This window comes from Opisthocomus hoazin, chromosome Z, assembly GCF_030867145.1.
Source record: "Opisthocomus hoazin isolate bOpiHoa1 chromosome Z, bOpiHoa1.hap1, whole genome shotgun sequence".
In the NCBI taxonomy this organism is placed as follows: Eukaryota; Metazoa; Chordata; class Aves; order Opisthocomiformes; family Opisthocomidae; genus Opisthocomus; species Opisthocomus hoazin.
This window is the reverse complement of record NC_134454.1, coordinates 20,885,585-20,911,044: the sequence shown is the minus strand read 5'-3', so window position 1 is coordinate 20,911,044 and position 25,460 is coordinate 20,885,585. Positions and strand designations below refer to the sequence as shown.

General features: G+C 39.2%; 1 protein-coding gene across 40 annotated transcripts in view; it reads left to right on the top strand.

Moving 5' to 3' along the window:
- The window catches only part of PTPRD (protein tyrosine phosphatase receptor type D), a 1,391,241-nt gene that overhangs the window by 1,070,536 nt on the left and 295,245 nt on the right, over positions 1-25,460 (top strand). For 39 of the 40 annotated variants that reach the window (XM_075446987.1, XM_075446992.1, XM_075447021.1 and 36 more), the window contains one exon: positions 10,018-10,185. In XM_075446987.1, the coding sequence (XP_075303102.1) occupies positions 10,101-10,185 (85 nt within the window). In that variant the 5' untranslated portion in view covers positions 10,018-10,100. Of the gene's footprint in view, positions 1-9,313; positions 9,336-10,017; positions 10,186-25,460 lie in introns of those variants that run through there. The other variant, XM_075446997.1, reaches the window with a different exon arrangement.

Below are 25,460 nucleotides of genomic sequence, written 5' to 3'. Positions count from 1 at the left end.
CTCTCTTTGAACATCCAGCCCAGGACCGGCAATCGTGGAGCCAGGAGAAGCTGTGCTTCAGTGCCGACCACTTCTGAAGCAGCTCAAACACCTTCATACGCTGCCAGAATCTCTTTTTCAGTGGGAGTATAGCGGGCCTCGGATCCTTTGTATCCCCAGCTCCAAAACCCCAGAGGTCGACCTCGAGTCTCCCCTGGTGCTTTCTGCCAGAGACTCCAGGTTGGGCCATTCTCCCCGGCTGAGCAGTACAGCACGTTTTTAATATCTTACCCTGACCGGACTGGACCAAGGGCTATGGCATGAACTATCTCCCGTTTAATCTGTTCAAATGCCAGTCGTTGCTCAGGGCCCCATTCAAAATCATTCTTCTTCCGGGTCACGTTGTACAGAGGACTTAGAATCTGGCTGTAATTTGGGATGTGCATCCTCCAAAAACCCACAACACCTAAGAAGGCTTGGGCTTCCTTTTTTCTGGTTGGTGGAGACATAGCTGCTATTTTGTTGATGACATCCATTGGGATTTGATGGCGCCCATCCTGCCATTTTATTCCCAAAAAAATGGATCTCTTGCGCAGGTCCTTTGACTTTACTTCGCTTAATGGCAAAACCGGCTTTCAGAAGGATCTGAACTATTTTCTCCCCTTTCTCAAAAACTTCCTCCGTGGTGTCACCCCATACAATGATGTCATCGATGTACTGCAGATGTTCTGGAGCTTCACCTCACCCTTTTCCAGTGCAGTCTGGATTAGTCCATGGCAAATGGTGGGACTGTGTTTCCACCCCTGGGGCAGTCGATTCCAGGTGTACTGGATGCCCCTCCAGGTGAAAGCAAACTGTGGCCTGCACTCTGCTGCCAAAGGGATGGAGAAGAATGCATTACCGATGTCAATTGTAGCGTACCACTTGGCTGCCTTTGACTCCAGCTGATACTGAAGTTCTAGCACGTCTGGCACGGCAGCACTCAGCGGTGGTGTGACTTCATTCAGGCCACGGTAGTCTATTGTCAGTCTCCACTCTCAGTAGATTTTCTCACTGGCCATATGGGACTATTAAAGGGTGAGCGAGTTTTGCTGATCACTCCTTGACTCTCCAGGTGGTGGATCAGCTGATGAATGGGGAGAAGGAAGTCTCGGTTGGTACGATACTGTCGCCGGTGCACTGTTGTGGTCGCGATTGGCACCTGTTGTTCTTCAAACCCTCAGCAACCCCACAACGGAAGGATCCTCCGAGAGACCAGGCAAAATGGACAGCTGTTTAATTTCTTCCATCCCCAAAGCAGCTATGCCAAAAGCCCACGGATACCCCTTTGGGTCCTTGATATACCCTCTCCTAAGATAGTCTATCCCAAGGATGCACGGAGCCTCGGGGCCAGTTACAATGGGGTGCTTCTGCCAGTCCTGCCCAGTGAGGCTCACTTCAGCTTCCAATACACTCAGCTCTTGGGACCCCACTGTCACTCCAATAGCAATTGACAGTTATGTTAGACATTATCATCTTGTTGCTAAGGCCAGTGTATTTGGAAGAATAAAGTCACTATTAGTTTTTCTTCAATATCAGCCCAAAGTGATGAGTGCTTGTGAGGCTAGCACAGGACTGAAATTTGAAGAGTGAAACATTTCCTGTGAAGGATGTAAAACCAGTCAATATGTGGAATATTCTTAATATGGAGTATACATAATGCATTTTAGTCTGTTCTAGCAGTCTGTAACAGAGATATAAGAGGATGAACCACAAGTTTTAACAGGGATTTCTTTTTATTGTAACATTCTTGCAGCTAAGGCATTTGAGTGCCAAGTTGCCTGGACAGAACAATGTGAATGAAAGTTCTGGATATCGAAGCTGCACCACGTCAAAGCACAGAGAAATTCTTAACCTTAAAAATGAGAAATGACTGCATGTTTACTGGCTAATGCTTTGCATAATCTCTGACTGTTAGATTGTTAAAACAGTAATTGGTATTATGATGGAAATCTTTTGTTGTTCTCAGTTTGCTTTCACCAAACCAAATACAGGAGGTATGTGGGGATGTCACATTTCTGCTTCTCACTTTCCATTTGAAGGGGATTGAGGTCTAGGTTGTGTAAAGCACCTGAAATGCTACTTGAAGTGGACATCGTAAGCCACTCATTTCACTAATTGCAGATAAAGCTATTGTTTTTAATGTGATTTGTGAAGAAAAACACATTTTGAACCACTTTGTCTGGCCCTGCTGATGATTTTACTATTTTGTTTGGTTTCAAAAGTGGCTTGTCAACATCAGGACATTAGTCTGGTATCTGGAAGTGTACCAAGTGGTACTTTCCTTAGTAAGGAAGCTTCCACCAGGAAGACATCTTTAGGCTTTTGTTGACTTTTAACACTTCTTCAGAGTTCCAAATACTAATTTTACTTTTTTTGAGTGTGATAAAAAGTGTTACGTGTTACAAAGACATTTTGTAGTTCTCATCATCTTTTTTCCAAAAGAGGAACTGTGGACAACTGTGTGCCGTTATGCCGTATCTTAGTATGGGAAATGCCTAGTGCTTTTATTGCTTCAGGAAGTTTTTGTACTTTATTATCAAATCATTTTATAATGCCAACTACTGTTGAAAAATAACCATTTCAGCTCTCCATCTCTTCCTCTAATACGATTGTATTGCCATCAGCAATGTTATAATAAAGTGCAGTCAGGCTAAACTAGTTGCAGCTGGATTATTGTCCTGTGTGTACTGCAAATTCACTGTCTCAGTCAGTCATGCCTCAATCTGATTAGCAACAAGTATATTGGGTAGTATTGAAACAAAACTATAAAGTGAAAAGGAAAAGAAAAGCCATAAAGGGAGAAATTGCAGCGTAATATAATAGAGAAAAGGTGCCTTGCAATGTTGAAGTCAGATTTGACCTGTTAGCTCCAGACTTGCAAATGTATTTCTAGCTTTTATTTTAGTACCTGCAGTACTCAGTATGCTTCAGCTGTGCCTGATCCTAAAGGCAAGGCCCAACCTGAATGTATCACAGTTTCACCGAAAAGGTGAAATTCTGAAACAGAGCTGTCTGTTTAGATATAAGCAGTGTTAGTAAGCCTATGTCTTGCTCATGGCAGTGGAGCTATAGGATCATTCTCATTGCTATGTTGTCCAAATAACTTGCTCTGGGGGGAAGCAAGCCACTAAAAGATGCTGACTGACAGTAACTGTGGTGCCAGAATTCAGCTGCTCATCATCCCGTCTACCTGTTCTCCTTAGGAGTGGTGCTTTTCTGTAAGACTGCTGGGACCCTGTGCTTGAAAGCTGGTTTTGGAGACCTTTGTCCTGGGAGTCGTCTGATGAGTGTGTGGTATATGGTGCAATGGCTTTATGAACATTTTGGTGTGTGACTCACATGCTCATAGGTTTAGCCTATCCTAAAAAGTGATAGCTGCACAGCACCAGTGTTGTTCAAGTAATGCAACGGACAGCAAAAGAAGACGTTAACAAACTGCCTATGGAAAATAGCCTAGTATAAGGGGTTTGTTTTTTCATGTTTTGTTCTTTTGAGAAAAAGACCAAGGCAAAAATCATTCTGTAAATGTTTTTGCATAAAAATAGTCGTTGTCGTTGTTCTTAAACCAGTCTTTGGAAGTAAACAATCCATAGAATTCTAGGATCATTTAGATTGGAAAAGACCTTTAAGATCACCAAGTTCAACTGTAAACCTAGCACTGCAAAATCCACCACTAAACCATGTCCTTATGTGCCACATCTACACATCTTTTAAATATGTCTGGGGATGGTGACTCAACCACTTCCCTGGGCAGCCTGATGCAATTGTTGATAACATTTTCAGGGAATAAATTTTTCCCAGTATCCAGTCTAAGCCTCCCCAAGGTGCAACGTGAGGCCATTTCCTCTTGTCCTATCACTTGTCACTTGGGAGAAGGAGACTGACGCTCACGTCACTAAAACTCGTTTCAGGTAGTTGTGGAGAGCGGTAAGGTCTCCTGTGAGCCTCCAGACTGAACAACCTCAGTTCCCTCAGCCGCTCCTCATAAGACTTGTTCTCGAGACGCTTCACTGGCTTCATTGCTCTTCTTTGGACATGTCCAACACCTCAATGTGTTTCTTGCAGCCCCAAATTGAACACAATATTCGAGGTGCAGCTTCACCAGTGCCGAGTACAGGCCTGTTGATAGAAGTTAGATGAGCTGTTTTCTAGGCTAGTGTTTACCTTTTCTAAATGCAGAAAACCAGATATTCTACAAACTTTGTTATGGATTCCACTGTTTCTCTTTCTCCCTTCCTCCCTTTCTTTTCATCTTTATTTTTTTCCCTCATTTTTTTTTGAATAGGAGTCACAACAGAGTTTGCTTTCTTTAATTTCTAATATGAGCAAAGTCAGATCTGGACTATTTCAGGGTAACTATAGCTAAGTATTTTAAAGGGTTCTTGGTTGACAGGAGTCAAGACCTGGGGTACTAGCAGAGTTCGTGTTTTTCAGGCAAGAAGTCAATCTTAGTAGAAGATATTTCATTTGTCCACTTAACCTGTTATCTGTGGCTTTGTAACATGGTTTAAATTCTTAGTATATATTCTCAAGAATGTTTCACTTTACTATGCACTGACACATAATATTATGTTTTTCTCCTCTAGCAAGACTATTTTCACCTCATCAATTCAGCCATTGCTAGCACAATGTTTTTTTTCTCGATCCATTGTTTGGGAGGCACAGAGCTGAGAACGCTGAATGCTGTAGTGAATTGTTTCTGCACCATGAATAAGTTCTTATAATCTGCAGAGGTGACTAAGATGGCAGAAGTTTGTAAGCGTGGAGATAGGTCACAACTTACAAATTGGTATTTCAGTTCATGATTTAGAATGTGAGTAAAGAAAGATGTGTAAAGATCAGGCAGGGCAGGGTTTTTTGTGTATGGTATAAGATTACGTATGAACATCAGTATTTCTGTAAGTAAACAATGACAAACTTCTGAACAACTTTCTATGTGAGAAAAACATCCCTGTGATGTGATTTTAATGTACTTTGCTGTCATTGAATCAATTTATTCACTAAATTAATTTCATTTATCTGTTTCCTTTATTTCTTTGGTTATTGAAAATGCATTTTCTGTTTTGCATTGTAAGAGAAGAATCCTTGCTGAAGTCCAAAATAGAATTACAATGTAGAATCAGATTGAGTATATTATGTTTTTTAATATAAGCGAAATTCCACCTATCACTGCAGCTTGGTGGTGCTTTTATTCAGGGGTGCCCAGTGACAGGACAAGGGGCAATGGGCACAAACTGAAGCACAGGAAGTTCCGTCTGAACATGAGGAAGAACTTCTTCCGTCTGAGGGTGACGGAGCACTGGAACAGGCTGCCCAGGGAGGTTGTGGAGTCTCCTTCTCTGGAGATATTCAAGACCCGCCTGGACAAGGTCCTGTGCAGCCTGCTGTAGGTGACCCTGCTTCGGCAGGAGGGTTGGACTAGATGACCCACAGAGGTCCCTTCCAACCCTGAACATTCTGTGATTCTGTGATTCTGTGAAAGGCCTGCTTGAGATCACAAACCTGCAGTTCCAGAGTGGGTGCTCACTTGCATTGGAATAACCATAATAGAGAAATTTAGGAATGAGAGAGGAGCACTGAGGTGTGTTGTTACCCAGGGACTGATAAGGCTAAGCTTTGAAACACTTGACACATCTGTCTTAAATGTCCTTCATCGTGTGCTTGCATTTTAGCTTTTTTAAGAGTGAAGCATGAAATTTCTCCAGGAGATCAACTATGAAAACTTCTATGAAGTTTAATCAGTAAAAGAGCAAGCTAAACGTAGAACTTCTGACAGTTTCCCTCATTGCTTTGGAAAATATATTTAGTTCCCTTTAAAAAACATTGTTTTACTCAGAGGTATTTCTAAATTGATTTTGGTGAAACAGCTTTTGAGCATTAATTTTATGGATTTTTTTCCTATTCTTTGTAGTAATGATTCAGCTGTCAGTCAAGTTTTTGCAGCCAAGATTTGTCTGTGAAATCTGTTTATTTTCTTCTTTAAGGAGGGATCTTGGCTGATATGCAAAGATGTGAAGTATTGGCACTTCTTCCTTGACTTTGTTCTTGTAAAGTTTCAAATTTCTTGTTTGTGTCTCTTCACTTGCCTATGTATGATATTAGAAATCTGTGGCTAGAGAATGGATGTAATTTAGGATTGTGGGTGGGATGAGTGAAGTGTAGAAACAGAATGTCAGCACAGTCTTCTGTTTAAATCTTTGCCTGCCACTTGTTCTTAGAGAAACACTGTTTTTTTAAAAAAATGTAAGTTGTAGCCAGTTGTTTTCCCATAAGTCCTTGAAGCAGACCAGAGATTGCCATGTACTAAAATCCTATCCCTGAACAATTTCAAACTTCAGAAAAGTTGAACTAGAAATCCTGGTTGTGTAATAGCACAAATGAGCTCTCGTATCTTCACATTCCTGTATTCCTGTTTTTTTTCCTATATGGCTCCCTACATCTACAATGACTTCTTTTTGTCTCTGTTGAAGTCTCCTCTGAGAGCTCTTCCCTGCTGTGCTAAATTTCTGTGTTGAGTTATCAAGCATTTACATGTACATGCAGGCATGGAAAAGCAAGCAGATAAATAAAATTAGTATTTACTTTTTTTTGTTTGTTTGTTTTTTGTTCTAATATTTGCCTTCAGGTAAGCGTTTTCTGTAACTTTAACTGTCTTGAAGCAGGGACCATCTCCTCCTGAGTGCGATGTTAGCACCTGGAAGGTTATTTTTGTTGCTAAGGTAAGCAGACTGCAGGGAAGTGGTTCAGTGTTCAGACGTTTCATTCACCCAGTTGATCCTTTTGAAGATAATTGGTGCATGTCCCCGTGCCCAGGTGCTCTCATGTGCCATGCCGCAGCTGCGAATTCTTTTGTGTCTCTGCATTGAACACTCTCCACTTTTACTGATCTTGTTGATAGATACCACTGATCGGGGAAAATCTACCCTCATGCTTACATATGTGCTAATGATAGCTATATTACCTAGTTCCACCCTTTGCTTTTCACTTTTGTATTAACAATTTGTTTATCTGGGGAAAGAGACCAAAATACCTGTTGTGGAAGAAATTATTCATAGGTAGCTCTTCAGAGATGTTGTGAGAGTAATTTTTGATTATGCAGTTATGCAGTGCTTATCCTAAAATAAACCAAGCTTTTATTAAAGCTTCACAGAGAGAGTTTTTTTCTGAGTAACTGTTGATCTTTCTGTAGCTATTGTGATCAGTTTCCCAAAAAGGAGAAGCCCCATCTTTCTGTTGTGACGCATTGTAAATATTGGAACAGGGTCTGCTAAGAGAGTGCTTCACTCTCGATTCATTCTGTGAGACAAATGTTGGCCCTCTGAGGAGGAGGCTAGTATAACCTGATGCTGCAAATGCTGTTTGTGTTTTCACTGTCCCTGGTACTGCACTCCGGTTGTAACAGACCGTTGTCAGGAGGAAACAGAAAAGGGAAGAAACTACTTTACTTAAGAATTAATAATGCATTAGATGGACATTTTACTTTGAAATTATGAAGGTGGCTCGATTTGGAGGTTAATACTTGTGTGATAATTGCCTTTAGTCCTTGTAAGGAATTGCATCTCTATGTTAGCTTTCACAAATAAGCGAAGTATAGATCTGCATACCAGAGGATTATCATTCACAAGATTGGTACAATTGTCAGTAGCAGGGTCCCTGGCAGAAGCTAGGGTTTTTTTAGGTAAAGCTGAGGCAGACTTCTGTAGATAGTCTAGTGTTCTCAGCCCATTGTCTGCATGCCTCCACTAACAGTATATCTTCAACTCACTTGAAAGAAGAAGAACCCACCTGCCATTTTTAATCAAGTGCTTCTGCTTACTTGACCTAGAGTAGTAGAAGTTAGCTGTGGAGGCATAAGCACATGAAGAGAGAAAACAACAGGCAAAAGGGCTCCTGGAAGCTGTAGTGTGTTCATCAGGTTAGATAAGCCATAGTACTTGGAAGCAGCAAAGAAAGGAGGTACCGAGGGCTTTGGTTTTTATGTTCTGAGTGATAATGAATATCACCTTCAAAACAGAGACAATGAGTGCAGTATTCCTAAGTGCCTGTACGTGCATTTAGAGTGAGAAAATTGAATGGGGTTTCTAATTTAACACACAGCCCCCCCCCCCCCCCCCCTTTCCTTTTTCTTCTCAGCCTTTTATTTGCCAGGTTTTGTGATCCATTGGTTCATTTGCAGACGGCTTGTAGAGGGTAAATGCATATTCACGTATCAGGATCACGAGATTTTTAGAATTCCCCTTTTTTCTCTTAGCAGATAAGAATATTTTTTCTGTTAGATACCACATTTAATATTTTGGTGGGAGTGTTTGGAATGTGTGAAAATAATCCTCAGTGCCCATTAAAAAACAGTTGCATAAAACAAGCACCTTTGTGATCACTTTTTTTCCCCTTCTCTTATTAATTATCAGCATTGTTTCCTCTCCACTTCCTCCCCTGCTAAAGGGAGCAGTTTATGGTTCAGACAATAATCTTAGTACCTGTCACATTTCTGCTGTTCACCTTCACATGTCAGATAGTGTGTTTGCATGCCAATAAAAAGATAAAAAGTGAGTTGCCTTTGCAGATGGTTCAGGGCTCCCTTGTAACTCGTGCGGTGTAGAAGAAGCAAAATCAAAATCACCGCTTCCTCGAAAGCACATTTCTTACATCTCCGTCTTCGTGATAACATTGGAATCATTATCAGAGCAGTTGGCTCTGATACGCTTGCACAAATGCAAATTGAGTCCGACAGGACTTATGTCTCATGGACTCTGCTGTCATTTGAAATGGTGGCATGAGGTTGGTAGCGATGAAAGGGGGTAGTTGGTGCCTTCAGCATTTTGCCTGTGAAGATTCCTTAGGTTTGTATTTTTTGATGGCTGATTCAAAAGATAGTTCTACAAAAGAGATTCATAACAGCCCTAGATTGCTAACAGCTGCTCATGTCTTTTCTTCCTTGAGTAGATTCTGTGAGCATCATACTGTACTGTAAAATGGGCTCTTTATACCACCCACAAATCTGTAAGATCTATCTAGTGGAATGGTAATTAGTATAATTTTTTTTCTCTACCCTTTTGGTTTTTATCTTCACTGCGTGGAAACCACTCTTGTGCTAATGAAAAAGATAGTATCAAGCTTGCCAAAGTTTGTGTGTTGCAGACCCTTCGAAAAGTGAAATTACATTTCAGTGTTGTTTCAGTGACAACGTCAGGCTATTTGGGGATATCTTTAGTATTTCCTGTGAGAGTGAAAAATATTTTTATATTTCTTAATTTCTGTTATCACTCAGGTGGGGTAAATCTGGACTTGAATGAGACACTCCTTTTTGAAGTCAGGTACTTGAGCTGTAGTGCTCCCAGTGTATCATATTCAAGTACACATCATAATAAATGAGATGGATTGAATTGGAATCTCAGCCCTTTATTCAGTGCTGTTTTTCTGTTATGCATAATTCAGATTTGTACAGGAAATCACAGCAGGAATTTTAACCTTTGAGAGTTGTTGAACTGTGCAATATGCTGTCATTTGATGTCTAGCTTTAAGAACATCTCACAAAGCAGATTTTGCTGTTACTCTTACCAGATGCCAAGGCATCAGCTCCCAGTATGCTGCTTGCAAGTGGATTTTTGATTCTCGATACAGAATCCACTTTGATTCCCTTCTTACAACACGAGTATTCCAGTGATGTGTTATACTTACACTTCATTAACAAAGACAGTTCTTGTGAATCAGAAGGTGCTGCTGAATAGAACAAAAGATCCAGGGTGTGACATATGCTTGATTGTGGTGGAAAAAGTGCAGTGAGAAAGATGTTGGAGCAGTGCTAACATATACTGTACCGTGAGTCTTCTGGTACATGCCAGTAGCCTGAAATGAATCATATTTCCTTTTCTTCCTTACACTTTTGCCTTTCAGGATTGTTTTGACTCAAATTGTGAATGTGTAGGAAAAAAAACAGAAAATCTCTGCCCTATTCATGCTAACTGTGTTTTTCTCTTTTTCTTATCTGTTCTACAGGCTCTGAAAATACTTCATCTGAAATTTCAGGCCGGACAGACTCGCAGTGGCTTCTAAGCCAGTGAGAACAAGGCTGCCAAAGCATGCTGGTGCCAAGCTGTCGGATGATGCGCGTAGTCAGGCCCGTGGTGGTGCTCCTGTGCTTGCTACTCTATGCTGATGCTGAAAGTAAGCTTGTTATTCATTTGTGCCACGTCTTGGCCATGATGAACAGTTTTGTTTTCAGCTGGTGATTACTAAGGGTCTCGGAATGAATCTGCTTTTGAGTAACTGTTAAAACACTGCGAAATCCTCTCTAGATCACAGCTAGTATTTGAAAGAAATTATTTATGCAACTTCCTGAGTATTTTTCTTCTTAATGCCCCTTTTCTTAAGCAACTAATGGTTCCCACTGAGGTGGTGGAGGCCATTGTCACAAAGTTACATAGTCAAAACAAAGACCAACCTTGCTTACCAGACATCAGTCAAATCCCTTAAAGACATCTGTCGTTCTTTCAATATTTCATTTTTAACTTTGGTTTTAAAAAATTAAAAAAAAAAAAAAAAAAGGCATTGCCCCCCAAGTACTATCCAGTCCAATTAAAATTCCAGACCCTTTGGAACTGCCACAACAGCTGTTCTGATGTATTATACCAGACAGCTGTCGCAGAGTACAGTATCCAAACAAATCAAGCAGAACTGATAACTTAGTGGCTGCCCTAGATGTGTGACAATTCAGTGAGGAAAGGCACCTATGTTTACTTGTATTGAGGGGAGACTGTGAGATTTTGGTCAATTAGTTTACCTATTAATGAGAAGATAATATCTTCTTTTTAATTAGGAAATCATTAGGTCTGCCTTGTTTACATGTGTTCCTTCTCCCAGCTGTCCCGTGACTTCTTGCAGAAATAAGGTGCAAATAAGTAAAGCCATTTGCTTTCCTCCTGTTGAGCTGCGGGTTTACTTCAAAGTGACTGTTACATTTTCTGCAAGCTGGCTGCTAACTTTCACTTGATTGAGGGATATATTCCTGTTGAATCTTCCGGACTGTGTAGACACATCACCAATCAATAACTTTGTTCCGGCTCTGAGTTTTGGAGACTTCTGCGTTTTTCACACTTCTGTGTAAAACAAAGGAGCAGTTCAATTAAGGAGGAACACACAAGAATAAAAACAGTGTCAGTAAGGTTGGATAAATCAGTTCTCAGTAGATGCATATTGAAGAATTCCTTATCAATCCACTTACCACCTGCACTCCAGGTATCCTAAATTACAACAATAAAAGAGCTACAAAATCTTTCCACTTCCATGTGTAATAAGACTTCCTTCATGTAACTGTAGCTCTATGGAAGTGAAGTAAATAAAAAAAAAAAAAAAAAAAGGATAAAACCTACATGTTTGTCAAGTACTGACAGCTGAGATTCTTTGGCCCGTTTCCAAGTACAGAATGACCAGCTGGGATGATTGTGTCTAAGGTCAAGCCAAGGACATTTTAATACTTTAGCCAGCAAATAATTAATTGGGAAGTGGACCTGTATGTTACATGTTTCTACAGTTGTAGTATATCACCTATTTTAAAAGTAAATTCTGTGCTTAGCAAACACAGATTTTTAGAATCTGGTATACCTTTTCTGCTTCAGATGATGGAATGTCCAACCGCCTCTGGGCAAGTGATGAAGAATTTTTTGGTTTTGGTAACCCCAGTCAGGTATCAGTTTGCAAAAGAACAGTCAGACCCGAGAAACTGCTTTTTTAGTCCCATAGATAGGTGTAGTTTCTGTAGTCATGTTATGTTAAACAGAAGGTTCCTTCTTTCATAGTTCTTCTCTGTGGGGAAGGGGTATAGGTTTTTTTTCAAACTTAGCATGAAGTTTACTAGATAATTGACTGGTGTCCGGGTACAGTTTTTAAGGGAGTTTTCAGACTCAGTTTTCCAAAACTGCTCCATTCCACTTATGATTCTTTTTTATTTTAAATAACATGAAGCAAAATAGAAGTCATCTATTAGCCTTTTCTGGCTAGGGATAGAAGGACTTTGTGGTGTTGCTAGAATCTACGGAGTGTTACTGTCAGTGAAACAGCTTGAACGATAAGATGCAGTCTTAAAAGAAACGAAGAAAGAGTAAAAATTATGTATTAATAGATATTAGTATTAATTAACAGTGGGTAAGGAGTGTTTTCAAAGGCAGATTCTTAATAATCATATTCTTTACATGACTAGTGTACTGTCTTGACTGGACAACAAAGCGAAGGTCTCTTAAGATAATAGATTAGTTATAGGGTTTTTTTCCTATTTCTTTTAGACATTGCTTTATACCATACTGTCTTATTGTGTGATCGTTAATTGTTTCATGTGGTTATGTTAATAGATCATATGTCAGGAGTGCTATTAATGTAAATTGGAAACATCTCACCCGAAATATCAGTGTTAATTTTTCACAAATGCTCAGATCAGCTGGGTTTTGTGCTGGAGGAACTCACATAAACTAATCCTTTATGATTTTGTATATTTGTCTTTGTAATTAGTAGGTATTACTAAGCAGAGTTGCAAGAATAGAGGGTAGCCAAATAAAGACACAATAGGTTATCTTTTTGGAGGGATTTAGAATGCTGCAATACAATCTATGCTTATTACTTAGTATGCATTGCATCTTGTTATTATTAGCCAATAGGAGAGAGATCGACAATTTAAAAATACTTATAAATAAAAAAAAATAGCAAGATTAAAAAAAATAGTTAAAAGAGTAGAAAGATTCATCTAAGAAAAAGTTGAGAAATACTGCTATAATTTTGAAACTAAAGTGTAATGGAATAATAATTTCATTAACTATGGTTTTTCTTTAAAAGAAATAGAAATACTTTAAGACATACTCATTTGTGTGTCTGTTAGGACATTCCGGAATACCGAATAAGCAGTGAAGAAGTGATAAGCTATCACGCTAAGAAGTGATAGACTAGGTATCTCTGGTTTTATATCTCTGTTTCTACATTTCCTTAAGGAGAGAATTGAGCTGGACAATACAGCTTTCTAAGAACAGAAGTGTGGTTTCTCACCTGATCGTTTAAAAACAGTGTTGACTTGTTTAGAATTTTGAAAACTCTGTCTCTGTTGGTCATTTCTGTTTTTTTGTTGTTAAGAGTTTTTGCCAAGTGGGTAGTGGTACTGTCAAATGCAGGAAGTGAGTGAACTCTTGCGTGTACCAAGTGAATACGAAATGGTCACTTTAGGTAGTCAGGCTGTTACCTGAACTGGCTAGTTCTTATTCTATGGGAAGAGGCTTCTTTTTTGAAGTTACCTTTATTTTCTGCTTACTACTAATAAAAGGTGTAACTTGAGAAATTTTACAAATGCCCACAGATTGTATAAATTGACATAATCCTTTTTTACAAGGTGAACTTTACAGTTGAAACTGGTTTTTCAACTTCATACATCCTTTCCTGCGTTCCTTTTCTTTCCAATGAATTACAGGAAGAACTGGATCTGAAAGGAGAGAGAAAAATCTAATGTTTGTTCGCTTGCACTGACTGGGTTTAGATTTCAACTAAAAGCTTGTGATACACCTAACAGAAACAAAAGAGTCTTGTGATAGCTAGATGTCAATGCAATGTCTCCTGTATTCTGCTCACATTCGATGATTTCATTCCCTTTACAATATAGTGCTGAAAACCATACAGAATATTCCTCTGTCTCTTACCCTATGAGATTAACGGAGACTATTATTCTCAGGTAATTAATAGGCACAGGCTTTTAAGTTGTATAAATTTTTATATATGTATATACAAATGGTATATATTATAGGGTATGAATTAAATTGTGTGCCATATATATGTTTATAGGGTTCCACATAATATTGCATTAATGCTGTGAATTGTAAATTGATGTTTTTCTATTTTACCAGTCTAAAAGAGGAGCTGTTTGAGTCACAATAACATTTCACTCGTACACACTGTACTTTGTTTCTTTGGAAGATACACTGAATTTCCACAGAAATAGTGATTTTATGGGCTGGGTGAGAGGTGGCACAGGATCAGTGAACCTTCTGTGTGCAGATGCACAGAAAGATGTGTCTTCTACCTGCATGATTAGCTCTTGTATATTTCCTGAGAACTTCAACAAAAGTTCTTACTGTACTGGAGATAGTCCGCCCTTCACTCTTGCAGGTGCTGCTCCTGTTTGTACCGGTCTTTGTAAAAGGGTTCCAGACCCTACTGTTGTCCAGGGCTCTTCTTGAACTTCTTCACAAACAGTTGGCAGAACTACATTATTTCCTTTTAGTGGTGAGAGAGTACAGAAGGTGAGACAAAAGGGACAAAATTTTTGTCTTTTTTTTCTCTGTCACCATGGAAAGGCCACGCTTTCCTTTCCTTTTTTTTTTCATCATTTTTCTGTTGCTAGCACCAAAGTACTGTGGAAGATATATCCTGCCATTGCCATCACGCTTTACTCTTTCCAGACTAATTGCGAATGGAAAAGGAACTCATACTCTTCCGATCTCACTGTGAAATCACTATGAGTAGGATCCAAGTAGCAAGCCCGTTTTATGCATTTGAAGAGCTTCCCAGTGGTAGTGCTTAGTAATTCTTTTCTGTTTACATACTGCCCTCACAGGTGAGAGAGGGAATGAGACATCTGTGTTTCTCTCCATCATTGTGAAAGACCCCAAACTCTGGAATGTATTAGCATGGGCTGATAAACTCTCCTGTGGCCACCTCTCAGAGGGATACGGGACAAAAACGCCAAAAATCCCTTCCCTGGTTGACTGGATGAGTGCACCATTCCCCTGATGTGTGCGACTAAGATTTGATTCTTACTGTTAATCCAAAAACTAAGCTTGTGCTTGACTGAGCAAAGTAAATAAAACTGGAAGGCAGCAAAATTACCTTTGCTCTTTTACCATTTATTGTTAGTAAAATGAAGCATAAGAGGTGAAAAATCTCGAGGAATATGATTTTTTTAGTCCCCTTCATTTATAGTTGGTGTTTGTAGCCTCTGTGCACACTGTGAGAGGATGTTACAGAATTTGCTGAGGAAGGAAAGAGTTTGTTTAGCCTCCTTGTTTGTAGAAGGACAATCTGCTAGTTCACAGTGTTTATCACTGGCTGCCTTGTTCTCGGTGGTGTAGACGGCAACTGTGTTAAGGCAATACTTCTCTACATCTTCTGCAAAATTAGTAATATTACATTGTTTGTCATAAGAAGAGTACTTTTTCCTTGTTTTCTAAATGAATTGGCAGAATAGTAACTACCTAGAAGCTTTCTGCAGGTTCATGTGTTTAATAACAAAAAGCGTATGTTTCAGAGAATCTTATGTAGCAGATTTTTTTTCAAACGATATGGTATACTATATACTGTATGGTATACTGTTATCTCTTTCTGACCTCTGTAATGATGAGGTGTCAAGTTAATCACTGATCTCAAATATATAAAATATAAAATGCTTTTAAAATGGTTATTCCTGGTCTTTCCTAGTATCCTGGTTTTTGAAATTCAAGAGTTTAATTTGTATTAATAGAATAAAATAATTTTCTGCAGCTATTCTGCAACCTGCTTTTAGTCGATTCTCAAAGCACACATCCTGTTCGCTCTCCACTGCGAGAAAGGCCTGGTCACTAGCACTTCCAAATTCTCCGCTGCATTCCAGTAATTTTGTCTGTTTAATTCTTTTCTTTCATTCTTGGTTACACAGTTTCTGCTTTGATATTTTTCTTTTGCTGCTTCTTTTGAGGTGCTGCTGTAGAAAAGAAGCCACAATTCTTTTTTCATTCAGTAGAAGTCGTTGCAGCTGACTGTAAAAAGGCAAACAGAAATAATAACCATAAACAACACATTTATTGTATATTGCTACCATTCCCAATTGTTTGAAATGTGAATAATGCTTAGTTCACACTCTGGCTCCTGATGCATATGTGTCAGTTAACATCATGTGTCAGTTAGCATCATACTGTCTAATAGAAAACTCTTGACAATCTCCTCTAGACCAGGATCAAGAAGGGCTAAAACTTTGTACTGACAGGACAGTGACTACTTTTAGTAAATGTTGGGGTGCTTAAGACAATTTCTTGTTTCATCGGGATCTAAAGATGGTAGTTTATTATTGGTGGTATTGGTGAAATCAATCGTAAGGTGGCTACTTTTCCTCTTTTTTTTTTTCTTCTTCTTCCATTTGCTACCTTCATTTTGTTTTTTAAAGAACACCTGTTTTTTTTCCCTAGTAATACCATTGTTCTCCTTTATAATTTTTTTATGTTCTTCGATAAGCTGAAATGCATTCATACAGTCCACATTGAAATTTTTGTTTCTAAGCACTTGTCTAAACTAACCTAAACAGATCTTCCGAAGTAATTAGCTTGCAGAAAGTAATTGTCTTATAGTAAGTCTTGCAACTGTTCATACGTGGTTTACACTAAGAAAAAAAACTATTCCAGAATAGCTTCATAAACACTATATACAGGCAAGCCCAACAAGGAAATTACTTACTTTTTTGTATGTGTGCCTGTGGTAAGTAGGACTAAATTTCTGTAATATTAGATTTAGATTAAAACTCTGATATCTTTAAAGTGATTATTTCAATTATTGGTTTCAATTATGGGCAGTAGCAAGACTGTAAAATCCAAAGATAAAATCTTAGTGTTCTTTATTGTTAATTTTTTCAATATTGTCTATCTTTATATCTTAGTGCTGATAGCATCTATTTTGTGTAAGATATAGCCCTTTATTTACATTGCTATTTCTTTTAATGCTGGTGATGTATGCAAGAATTCTAATATGGACTGTATTTTCTGAAAAAAAAATCTTTTAATTTTGTTTTATATTCTTGTTCAGGAATTTTTATGTGCTCTCTACAGTTCAACCCTAGAACATTTTCCAGCTGATTTTATGAAAATTGATATATCTTGCAAGAGTTTTTTTTATATTGCAGTTGTTAAATATGATATTAAAATACATCAACTAAATCATCCCTCAGTTCTCAAAAGTTTTAGTCTTACAGAAAAGTGGGACAGCTAGTTATACCAAACCATTACAGATGTATTCATTTTGCTCTGCAGCAAAGTGAAGGCTTTGGAATATATGTGATAATGGAGATGGAGAATCAGGGGAAGTGAAAACTTTATGTGATCATTCCAAACATACTAACTTACTCACAGAAACTACAGATAATGTGAATGTTTGCATAAACCAGGATTTATCGAAGCCTTATTATTCAAGTCTTTACCTTAAAGCAAATTTGAATAATTCAATTCCAAGAGTATCTATAGTTACCACTATATCTGTTTAACTTGCTTTAAATTATCAAGTATTGACAGCAAAATTGAGAGTTGCTTGAGGAGTATGGTTTTCCAATTCACATCATTTTTAACAATGTGTTTAGGTAATCTCTGAATCTGTACATAACAAAACACTTCAAAATTTAATACGAACAAAAGATTAGTGTGTATTTTGTTGTTGTGGTTTAAACCCAACTGGCAACTAAGCACCACACAGTCACTTGCTCACCCCCCATCTCCCCAGTCGTTGGGATGGGGAGGAGAAAGTGAAAAAGTAAAACTCATGGTTTGAGATAAAGACACTTTAGTAGGACAGCAAAGGAAGAGAGAAGAATAAGAATATAGCACAAGTAATGCATAATGCTATTGCTCACCAACCAATGACCAATACCCATCCCATCCCCAAGCAGTGATCACTGCCCCCCAGCCAACTCCCCGAGTTTATATAATGATCATGGTGGTAATGACCACTGGCAGATAAAGGAATGTGGGCCATTAATATTGCCTTGTCAGAACTGGCAGGGAATTCCAGGGTGTCTGTGTTTGCTAGACTGCTTAACAACATGTCTATGTACGGTAAAAGTTTAGTAAAATTGCATATCGTGGTCCTAATATAGGAGCAATTCTTAGGGAAAAAGAAAGTAAAAACAGTAATATAGAAATTTTAGATTTTTTTGGTTTATATTCACACAGCACAACCACTGCTGTGGTGGTTTACAATATTTCCGCTCCTTATCTGAGGTTTAAACCTCAGTGGCTGAAATGGAGATAAAATCTTCAATAGCAGCATCTGTTTCAGCAGTGAATTTCTGACAAGAGCTTTAGCAAACTATAAAAATCTCAAAATACATGGGAATATCACCATCCACTTTTGTTTCCACCCTATCCTTCAGGAAACCACCTCCCCCCAAAATTACTGATTTATAGGATATTTCTCTCTTAAATAGTGTCTGTTTGAAGCTGTATTTATTCAGAATAGTTACACAAATAATTTTTAATTTAATCCTTTCAAAGTTTTGGAAATATGCACAACTTTTTAGGAATTTTTGGTGGTGCAAACTAAATTAGACTGCTTCCCTCTTCTAAATGTAGCAATGTGAAGAATAATGTTGCATCTTGACTTTAAATTGCTCTAAAAGAGGTTTAAACATAAAGTTATGTGTAAATTGCTACTGTGGCTTTCACTGAGTTGTACAAGACTATAATCTATGTGTTATGAGAAAAATGAGTACACAATTATAATGTCAGTTGATGAGTAAAGAGTTCATGAAGTATAATTGAAGAGAATATATTGATAAAAGACAATTCAAATTTGAATTTACTTGTACAAGGTGAATGCAAATACGTGGCAGAAGATCATTTCAGTTTACAAGAAATTCTGGGGCATGACTATAAACAATTTTAGACTTTGTCTTGCTTTGCAGAGTATTAGCAAATAACAGAACTTCACAGTACACACCACATTTTCAAGTTCCTTGCTAAAAACAAATGTTGAGATCCTTTTTCCAGTAAAGTTCAGGAAGAGAGTTCAGTAGAATTTTAAAATTTATTCCATTGGGATATAAATTGTTCAACTAGATGTGTCTAACTGGATAGAGTTTTTGTCTGTAGTTTGTGCTTAAGAATCTGTTTTTTAAATTAATGTGTAGTTTTCAAGCTCTCTGTGCTTTTCACTTCAGTAGCAGCATATGGATGGAAGGGAGGCTCCACTACTGTTGGGTTGTTTTGTTTTGGAACATGTAAAGGTGAAGAAGGAGACAGAAACAACTAGGGAAAGTGATACTAAAATTATTTTGACAGTGAGGGTTAATTACATATGGTCATTTCCATGCGAATTCCACTTGGGTCATTTTTTTCCTCCAAGAATTTCACATATGCTTTAGGAAAAACTATAAAATAACTGTTGAGATTATTGGCAGGTGATGTCTGGACTGGAGAGAGAAAGTCATTTCGTCTCCTGTTCTAGTGAAACAGCACACAGTTTACCAGCAAAAAATGCAAGGCCACACAGTTAAAAATGAAAAATATGATCCAGAATAGAGAGTAGTGTCTTTAAATGTAGTGATTTTGAAAATAAACTGAATGTTCTTTGTGTTAAGATGTGGCAGTAGGGTCCTTAGACTGAAAAGCAAGGGTAGAATCAATAAGAGTACCAAGGAAAATTAACCCTATGTATATGGATGTAGTGCGGCTAATAATGCAGTGCAAATCTAGTGCTGGTTTCTCACCTGAAAAGTGGGTTGACAAAATGCAGGATGTGCAGGGAAGAGGAAAAACATAGATTCGGGACTGGGAAAATGCTTTACCATCATTGGTAGCAAGTTAAATTTGTTTATAATAAAGATTACTGAAACCTTATTTCAGCTGATGTATACATATTTTCTTGTAGAGAAGACAGAGATTGCAGTAGAGAATTTTGATAAGAACTTTGAGGAGAATTGAACAGTAATCTAGTAGCTAATTCTGGACAATTACATTGTAACTGTTGGAACAGACTGCTTAAATGGCAGTTTGCTACTATATATCCTGGTGTTCTTAGGTTAAGATTTGATGCATTTCGTAAACACAAAAGAAGGTGCTAGACAGTACAAAAGTAACAAGGACAATCCATTTGCCTTTTTTTTAAATGTAACAGACAGAACTATAGTTTTAAATCTATGAATAATTTTGCCTGTGGAAATAAAGGAAAAGATTATTGGATGTGGTACAAACCTTAGTGCACGTACATCTTGTGTACTAAAATTCAGTCTGATATCACAGAATAGTAGGGGTTGGAAGGGACCTCTGTGGGTCATCTAGTCCAACCCTCCTGCCAAAGCAGGGTCATCTACAGCAGGCTGTAGAGGACCTTGTCCAGGTAGGTCTTGAATATCTCCAGAGAAGGAGACTCCACAACCTCCCTGGGCACCCTGCTCCAGTGCTCCGTCACCCTCAGAGGGAAGAAATTCTTCCTCGTGTTCAGATGGAACTTTCTATGCTTCAGTTTGTGCCCGTTGCCCCTTGTCCTGTCTCTGGGCACCACTGGAAAGAGCTTGGCCCCATCCTCCTGACACCCACCCTTCAGATATTTGTAAGCATATATTAGGTCCCCTCGCAACCTTCTCTTCTTAAGGCTGAACAAGCCCAGCTCCCTCAGCCTCTCCTCGTAGGAGAGGAGTTCACGTCCCCTCACCATCCTCGTAGCCCTCCACTGGACTGTCTCCAGTAGCTCCTCATCTTTCTTGAAGTAGGGAGCCCAGAACTGGACAGAGTACTCCAGATGGGGCTGCACTAGGGCAGTGTAGAGGGGAAGGAGAACCTCCCTCGACCTGCTGGCCACACTCCTCCTAATGCATCCCAGGATCCCATTGACCTTCTTGGCAGCCAGGGCACACTGCTGGCTCATGGTTAACCTGTCGTCCACCAGGACACCCAGGTCCCTCTCCGCAGAGCTGCACTCCACCACTAGTTACCAGCCTCCAACTAGACTCAGCGCCGCTGATGACAACCCTCTGAGTTCTGCCATTCAGGCAGTTCTCAATCCACTTCACTGACCACTCATCCAGCCCATACTTCCTGAGCTTCCCTAGGAGGATATTATGGGAGACAGTGTCGAAAGCCTTGCTGAAGTCAAGGTAGACAACATCCACGGCTCTCCCTTCATCTACCCAGCCAGTCATGTCATCGTAGAAAGCTATCAGATTGGTCAGGCATGATTTCCCCTTGGTGGATCCATGCTGACTACTCCTGATAACCTTCTTCTCCTCCACTTGCTTGATGATGACCTCCAGGATAAGCTGCTCCATCACCTTTCCCGGGATGGAGATGAGGCTGACCGGCCTGTAGTTCCCTGGGTCCTCTTTCTTGCCCTTTTTGAAGATTGGAGTGACATTGGCCTTTCTCCAGTCCTCAGGCACCTCTCCTGTGTTCCAGAACCTCTCAAAGATGATGGAGAGTGGCTCAGCAATGACATCCGCCAGCTCCCTCAGCACTCGTGGGTGCATTCCATCGGGGCCCATGGATTTGTGGGCGTTCAGATCGCTTAAGCAATCCCTCACGCAGTCCTCCTCGACCAACGAAAAGTCATCCTCTCTGTAGGCTTCTTCTCTTACCTCCGGGGCGTGGGATTCCTGAGGGCCTGCCTTGGCACTGAAGACTGTAGCAAAGAAGGCATTCAGTAGCTCTGCCTTCTCTGCATCATCCGTCACCAGGACACCCGCCTCATTCAGCAGCGGCCCCGCATTGTCCCTAGCCTTCCTTTTGCTGCTGATGCAGTTGAAGAAGCCCTTCTTGTTGTTTTTGACATCCCTTGCCAGCTTCAATTCCAGGTGGTCTTTGGCCTTTCTCGTCGCATCCCTGCACGCTCTGACCACGTTCCTGTACTCGGTCCCGAGTGGCCTGCCCCTCTTTCCACATTCCATGGACCTTTCTCTTCCACCTGATCTCCGCTAGAAGCTCCTTGTTTAACCACGCAGGTCTCCTGCCTCCTTTGCTCGATTTCTTTCTCAGGGGGATGCATTGCTTCTGAGCATGGAGGAAGTGACTTTTAAAGAGCGACCGGCACTATTGGACCCCCCTGCCTGCAAGAGCCCTGGCCCACGGGATTCCTCCCAGTAGCTCCTTGAAAAAGGCATAGTTAGCCATACATATCTCAAGAAGGCACAATGGAGTTAGGTAAGGTGCAGACAATGGCAGCTAAAATGGTTCGGAGGACAGAACAGCTGCCACATGAGAAGAGACTGAAAAGGCTGAGACTCCTCCATTTTCAAGAAGAGATGGCAGAGGTGGCTGTGGGGAGTATGGCTGAGGTCTGCAAAATTATGGGGGTAGAGAATAAAGTGAAAGCAGAATGGATATCTACCCACCCTGTAAGAATAGAACTGTGGTCTTTGAGGAAGTTAGCAGAAGATAGATTAAAAGCAGGTAAAAGACGGAATTTGTTGCATGTTTTTGTGGAGACAGACAGTATCTGTACTTTAAAAGAACTTCAAAAATTCATATACAGGACGTCCAGAAATTAGTACTGAAAAGCAAGCAGGAATGCCAGCTTCAATGTCCTTATGAGTGTGAAGTGAATGGACCTCAAAAAGTGCCCAGACTAATGTGCCCACATATCACCTTCCCTTGACACTGCTGGAGATATGCTGGCATGCTACACAGACTTACGGTGACCCAGTAAGGCATTTACTGTGGTCTTGCATTCAGAAATACATGTATTTTAGGATCATAGAATCATAGAAAGTTTTGGGTCGGAAGGGACCCCTAGAGGTCATCTAGTCCAACGCCCCTGCAGCGAGCAGGGACACCGCTAACCAGATCAGGTTGCTCAGAGCCCTGTCCAACCTGGTCTTGAATGTTTCCAGGGATGGGGCCTCCACTGCCTCTCTGGGCAACCCGTTCCAGTGTTTCACAACCCTCATTGTAAAGAATTTCTTCCTTATATCCACCCTAAACCTACCGTGTTTTAGTTTAAAACCATTACCCCTCGTCCTGTCACTGCTGTCTCTACTAAAAAGATTGTCCCCATCTTTCCTGTAGGCTCCCTTTAAGTACTGAAAGGCTGCAATCAGGTCTCCCCGCAGCCTTCTCTTCTTCAGGCTGAACAAGCCCAACTCTCTCAGCCTGTCCTCATAGAAGAGGTGCTTCAACACACGTTGTTCACCACTGTTTATTCACCATTGTACCTTTTCCAGAAAAGCTAATCTGGAGATTCTTGTATCACACTGTTGATATAATTGAAACTTAGGATTTGAAATGAAAAGCAATGGCAAGCATTTATGCAAATGCTTTTTATAATTTTGGAAAATTACAATATTACTGTTACAGGTGGCAGAGCTCTCATGTATGCCTGCTGTGTGGCAGTGTGTCTATACGTTGCTGTGGGGCAGGAGGCACGAGGATTAGATTAATTTTGCATGATGCCTTCTGATGTTTTACAGTTCACATGTGAAGTAGATTAGTGGAAAATCCTAGTCACCTTTTCTTTCCGTTTTTTAGAATCCCTAGTCTTCAGACATACTGTTCATATGAAGAAGTGTAACATGTCCACTGACCTTTTTCAATATCTGTGGTCTGATGAAAATGACTTAAAGGTTGTAGCGTCTAAAGATGTATGCATTATAAACAAAATAGAGGTAAGTTGCAACCCAGAATGGTCCTGCAACATTTGAGGAAGATGACATTGTATCTACTTTTAAGTCCAGCTTTTCAGATCAATGGATAAGGATTTCCTTAAAATTAAGAATGATATGTAGTTCCTTTTCAAATCAAATGTGTCATAAGGATTTAATGTAAATACCCTTAAGATAATTTGGCAATGCACTAGTTAAAGGTCAATTTGTTATTAAAGACATTTGTTGAAATTTTAAGTACTATATGAAATAAAAATGTAGTTATGCTGTCCCTTTTACAAACCTCAATAAATGCTTTTAGTCAATGGCCACTTAATTAGCATGCACTAGCTGCTTGAAGCAACTGCTTTTTTATGATTGACTACGATGATAAATGTTTATCATTTGGCTGCTGACTCTTTATATTGCATTCTGACATTTATGAAGTAAGATTTTTATCAGTTTCCCATATCACGAACTGCAGCAATATATACTATTTTATTAATGCAGATCTAAAATCACAAATTCCATTGTTGCAATGTTGTAAAAGTTTTTCGTATCATGAGGATATGCTTGCTTGCTTCTAATGTCTCATGTTTTGTTGAATCTTGTACGTTCTAACAAATTATTTTAGAATTTACTAATACATAAATAATTAGTTGCTTCTTATTATACTATTGAAAAGGTATTATTCATAACTTTTTACAAATACCTCTGGTCTACATAGACACAAAATCTATCACTTTTCTATTTTAAGTTTTTTTTTCTGTGCAGTCTCCCTTTGTTAACCAAACACGGTTCTCTTAAATTGGTGATTTGCATTCTATTTAGCAGCTCAGTGCTGGTTTTTAATCATGACTTCTAAAAATAGTACAGTGAAACGAAGTGCTTTGGAGACTCATATGTATAATGGTGTGGATAACAAGAGTGTGTTGAAAATAGCTTTTAGATTTAAATGAAAAATGTGTGGGATTTTCCCATGGCAGAAAGTCTTTAGAAAAATATTCTCAGCTATACACTGTTTGACAGTAGCTCAGTACCTACACAGAGCAGGAGCTCATTTGGTGTTTTCAGAAAATCAGATGAGTTATCTGTGACAATTCAGGTTTGATCTCAATTTAGATAACTGATGGGTTATGTATAAACAGTTGAACGATGGCTAAAGTCTGCGTAAACCTGATCCTTGAAACTTTCAGGATTTTTTTGTGTATCAGGTGAAGGAGGGGAAAAAAAGGAGTATTTCTTCTCATAGCTATATAACTTACTGGTATGGCTAAAAAATACTAAATGCATTTCCAGTGCTATTTCAATTTTCTCCTTCTTTTATCCTTCTGAATAAATGTGAATATGTGAATGGAGGCTAGACAGGATTTTTAACTAAACTTGGCTCTGAATTTGTTTATCTGATTTTGAAATACAGAAGTTGCAATATGTGGATAAAATTTGTGGATTTTATTTATATGAAAATATTAGACCTTCATAGCCAAATTATTCTCAGATCCACAGCAGCAGCAAGATGCCTTGATTTGTTTACCTTTTCAATAGCCAGAAAAGTCCACCTTTCATCTGGAATGCAGCAAACCTTCTTTACTCTTTGGATGTATAGACCAGTAATTCCGTATGGGTTCCTCTCTAGTATCTCCACTTATTTGACTGAGAATTTATAGGTGCCGTTCTTAATAAATGTTCATTTCTGCCACTGAACAGATCTGCCAAGTCTTTAGTATCTGACTTTTTTTGTTGGTTGGTTTTTTTTTTTTCTTATCTGTGATTGTGTGGCTCACTGTCTTATTCTTCACTGCAAAATACACATTGACCTTGGGGGAAAGATGCACAACTCTCAGAGCCTGAAGATCAGGAGTTTGGATCTCTTTGATGTTAATAGATCTATCCTGTCTTTCCATTTTACAGTGAAAGCATTTTGAAGGATAAGTGAGAATAAAAAAGGGGTCTCTAATGTAAAAGGACCAGATCTAAGCCTTTCAGTTTTTAGATTTTGTGTCAAATCTGTGGCCCTCACAATCTTCCTCGTATCAATGGGACAATTTTCCTAATTACATATTACTATTTTCTTATCAGGTGTATTACTATTTACTTCTTAGGTGATGAA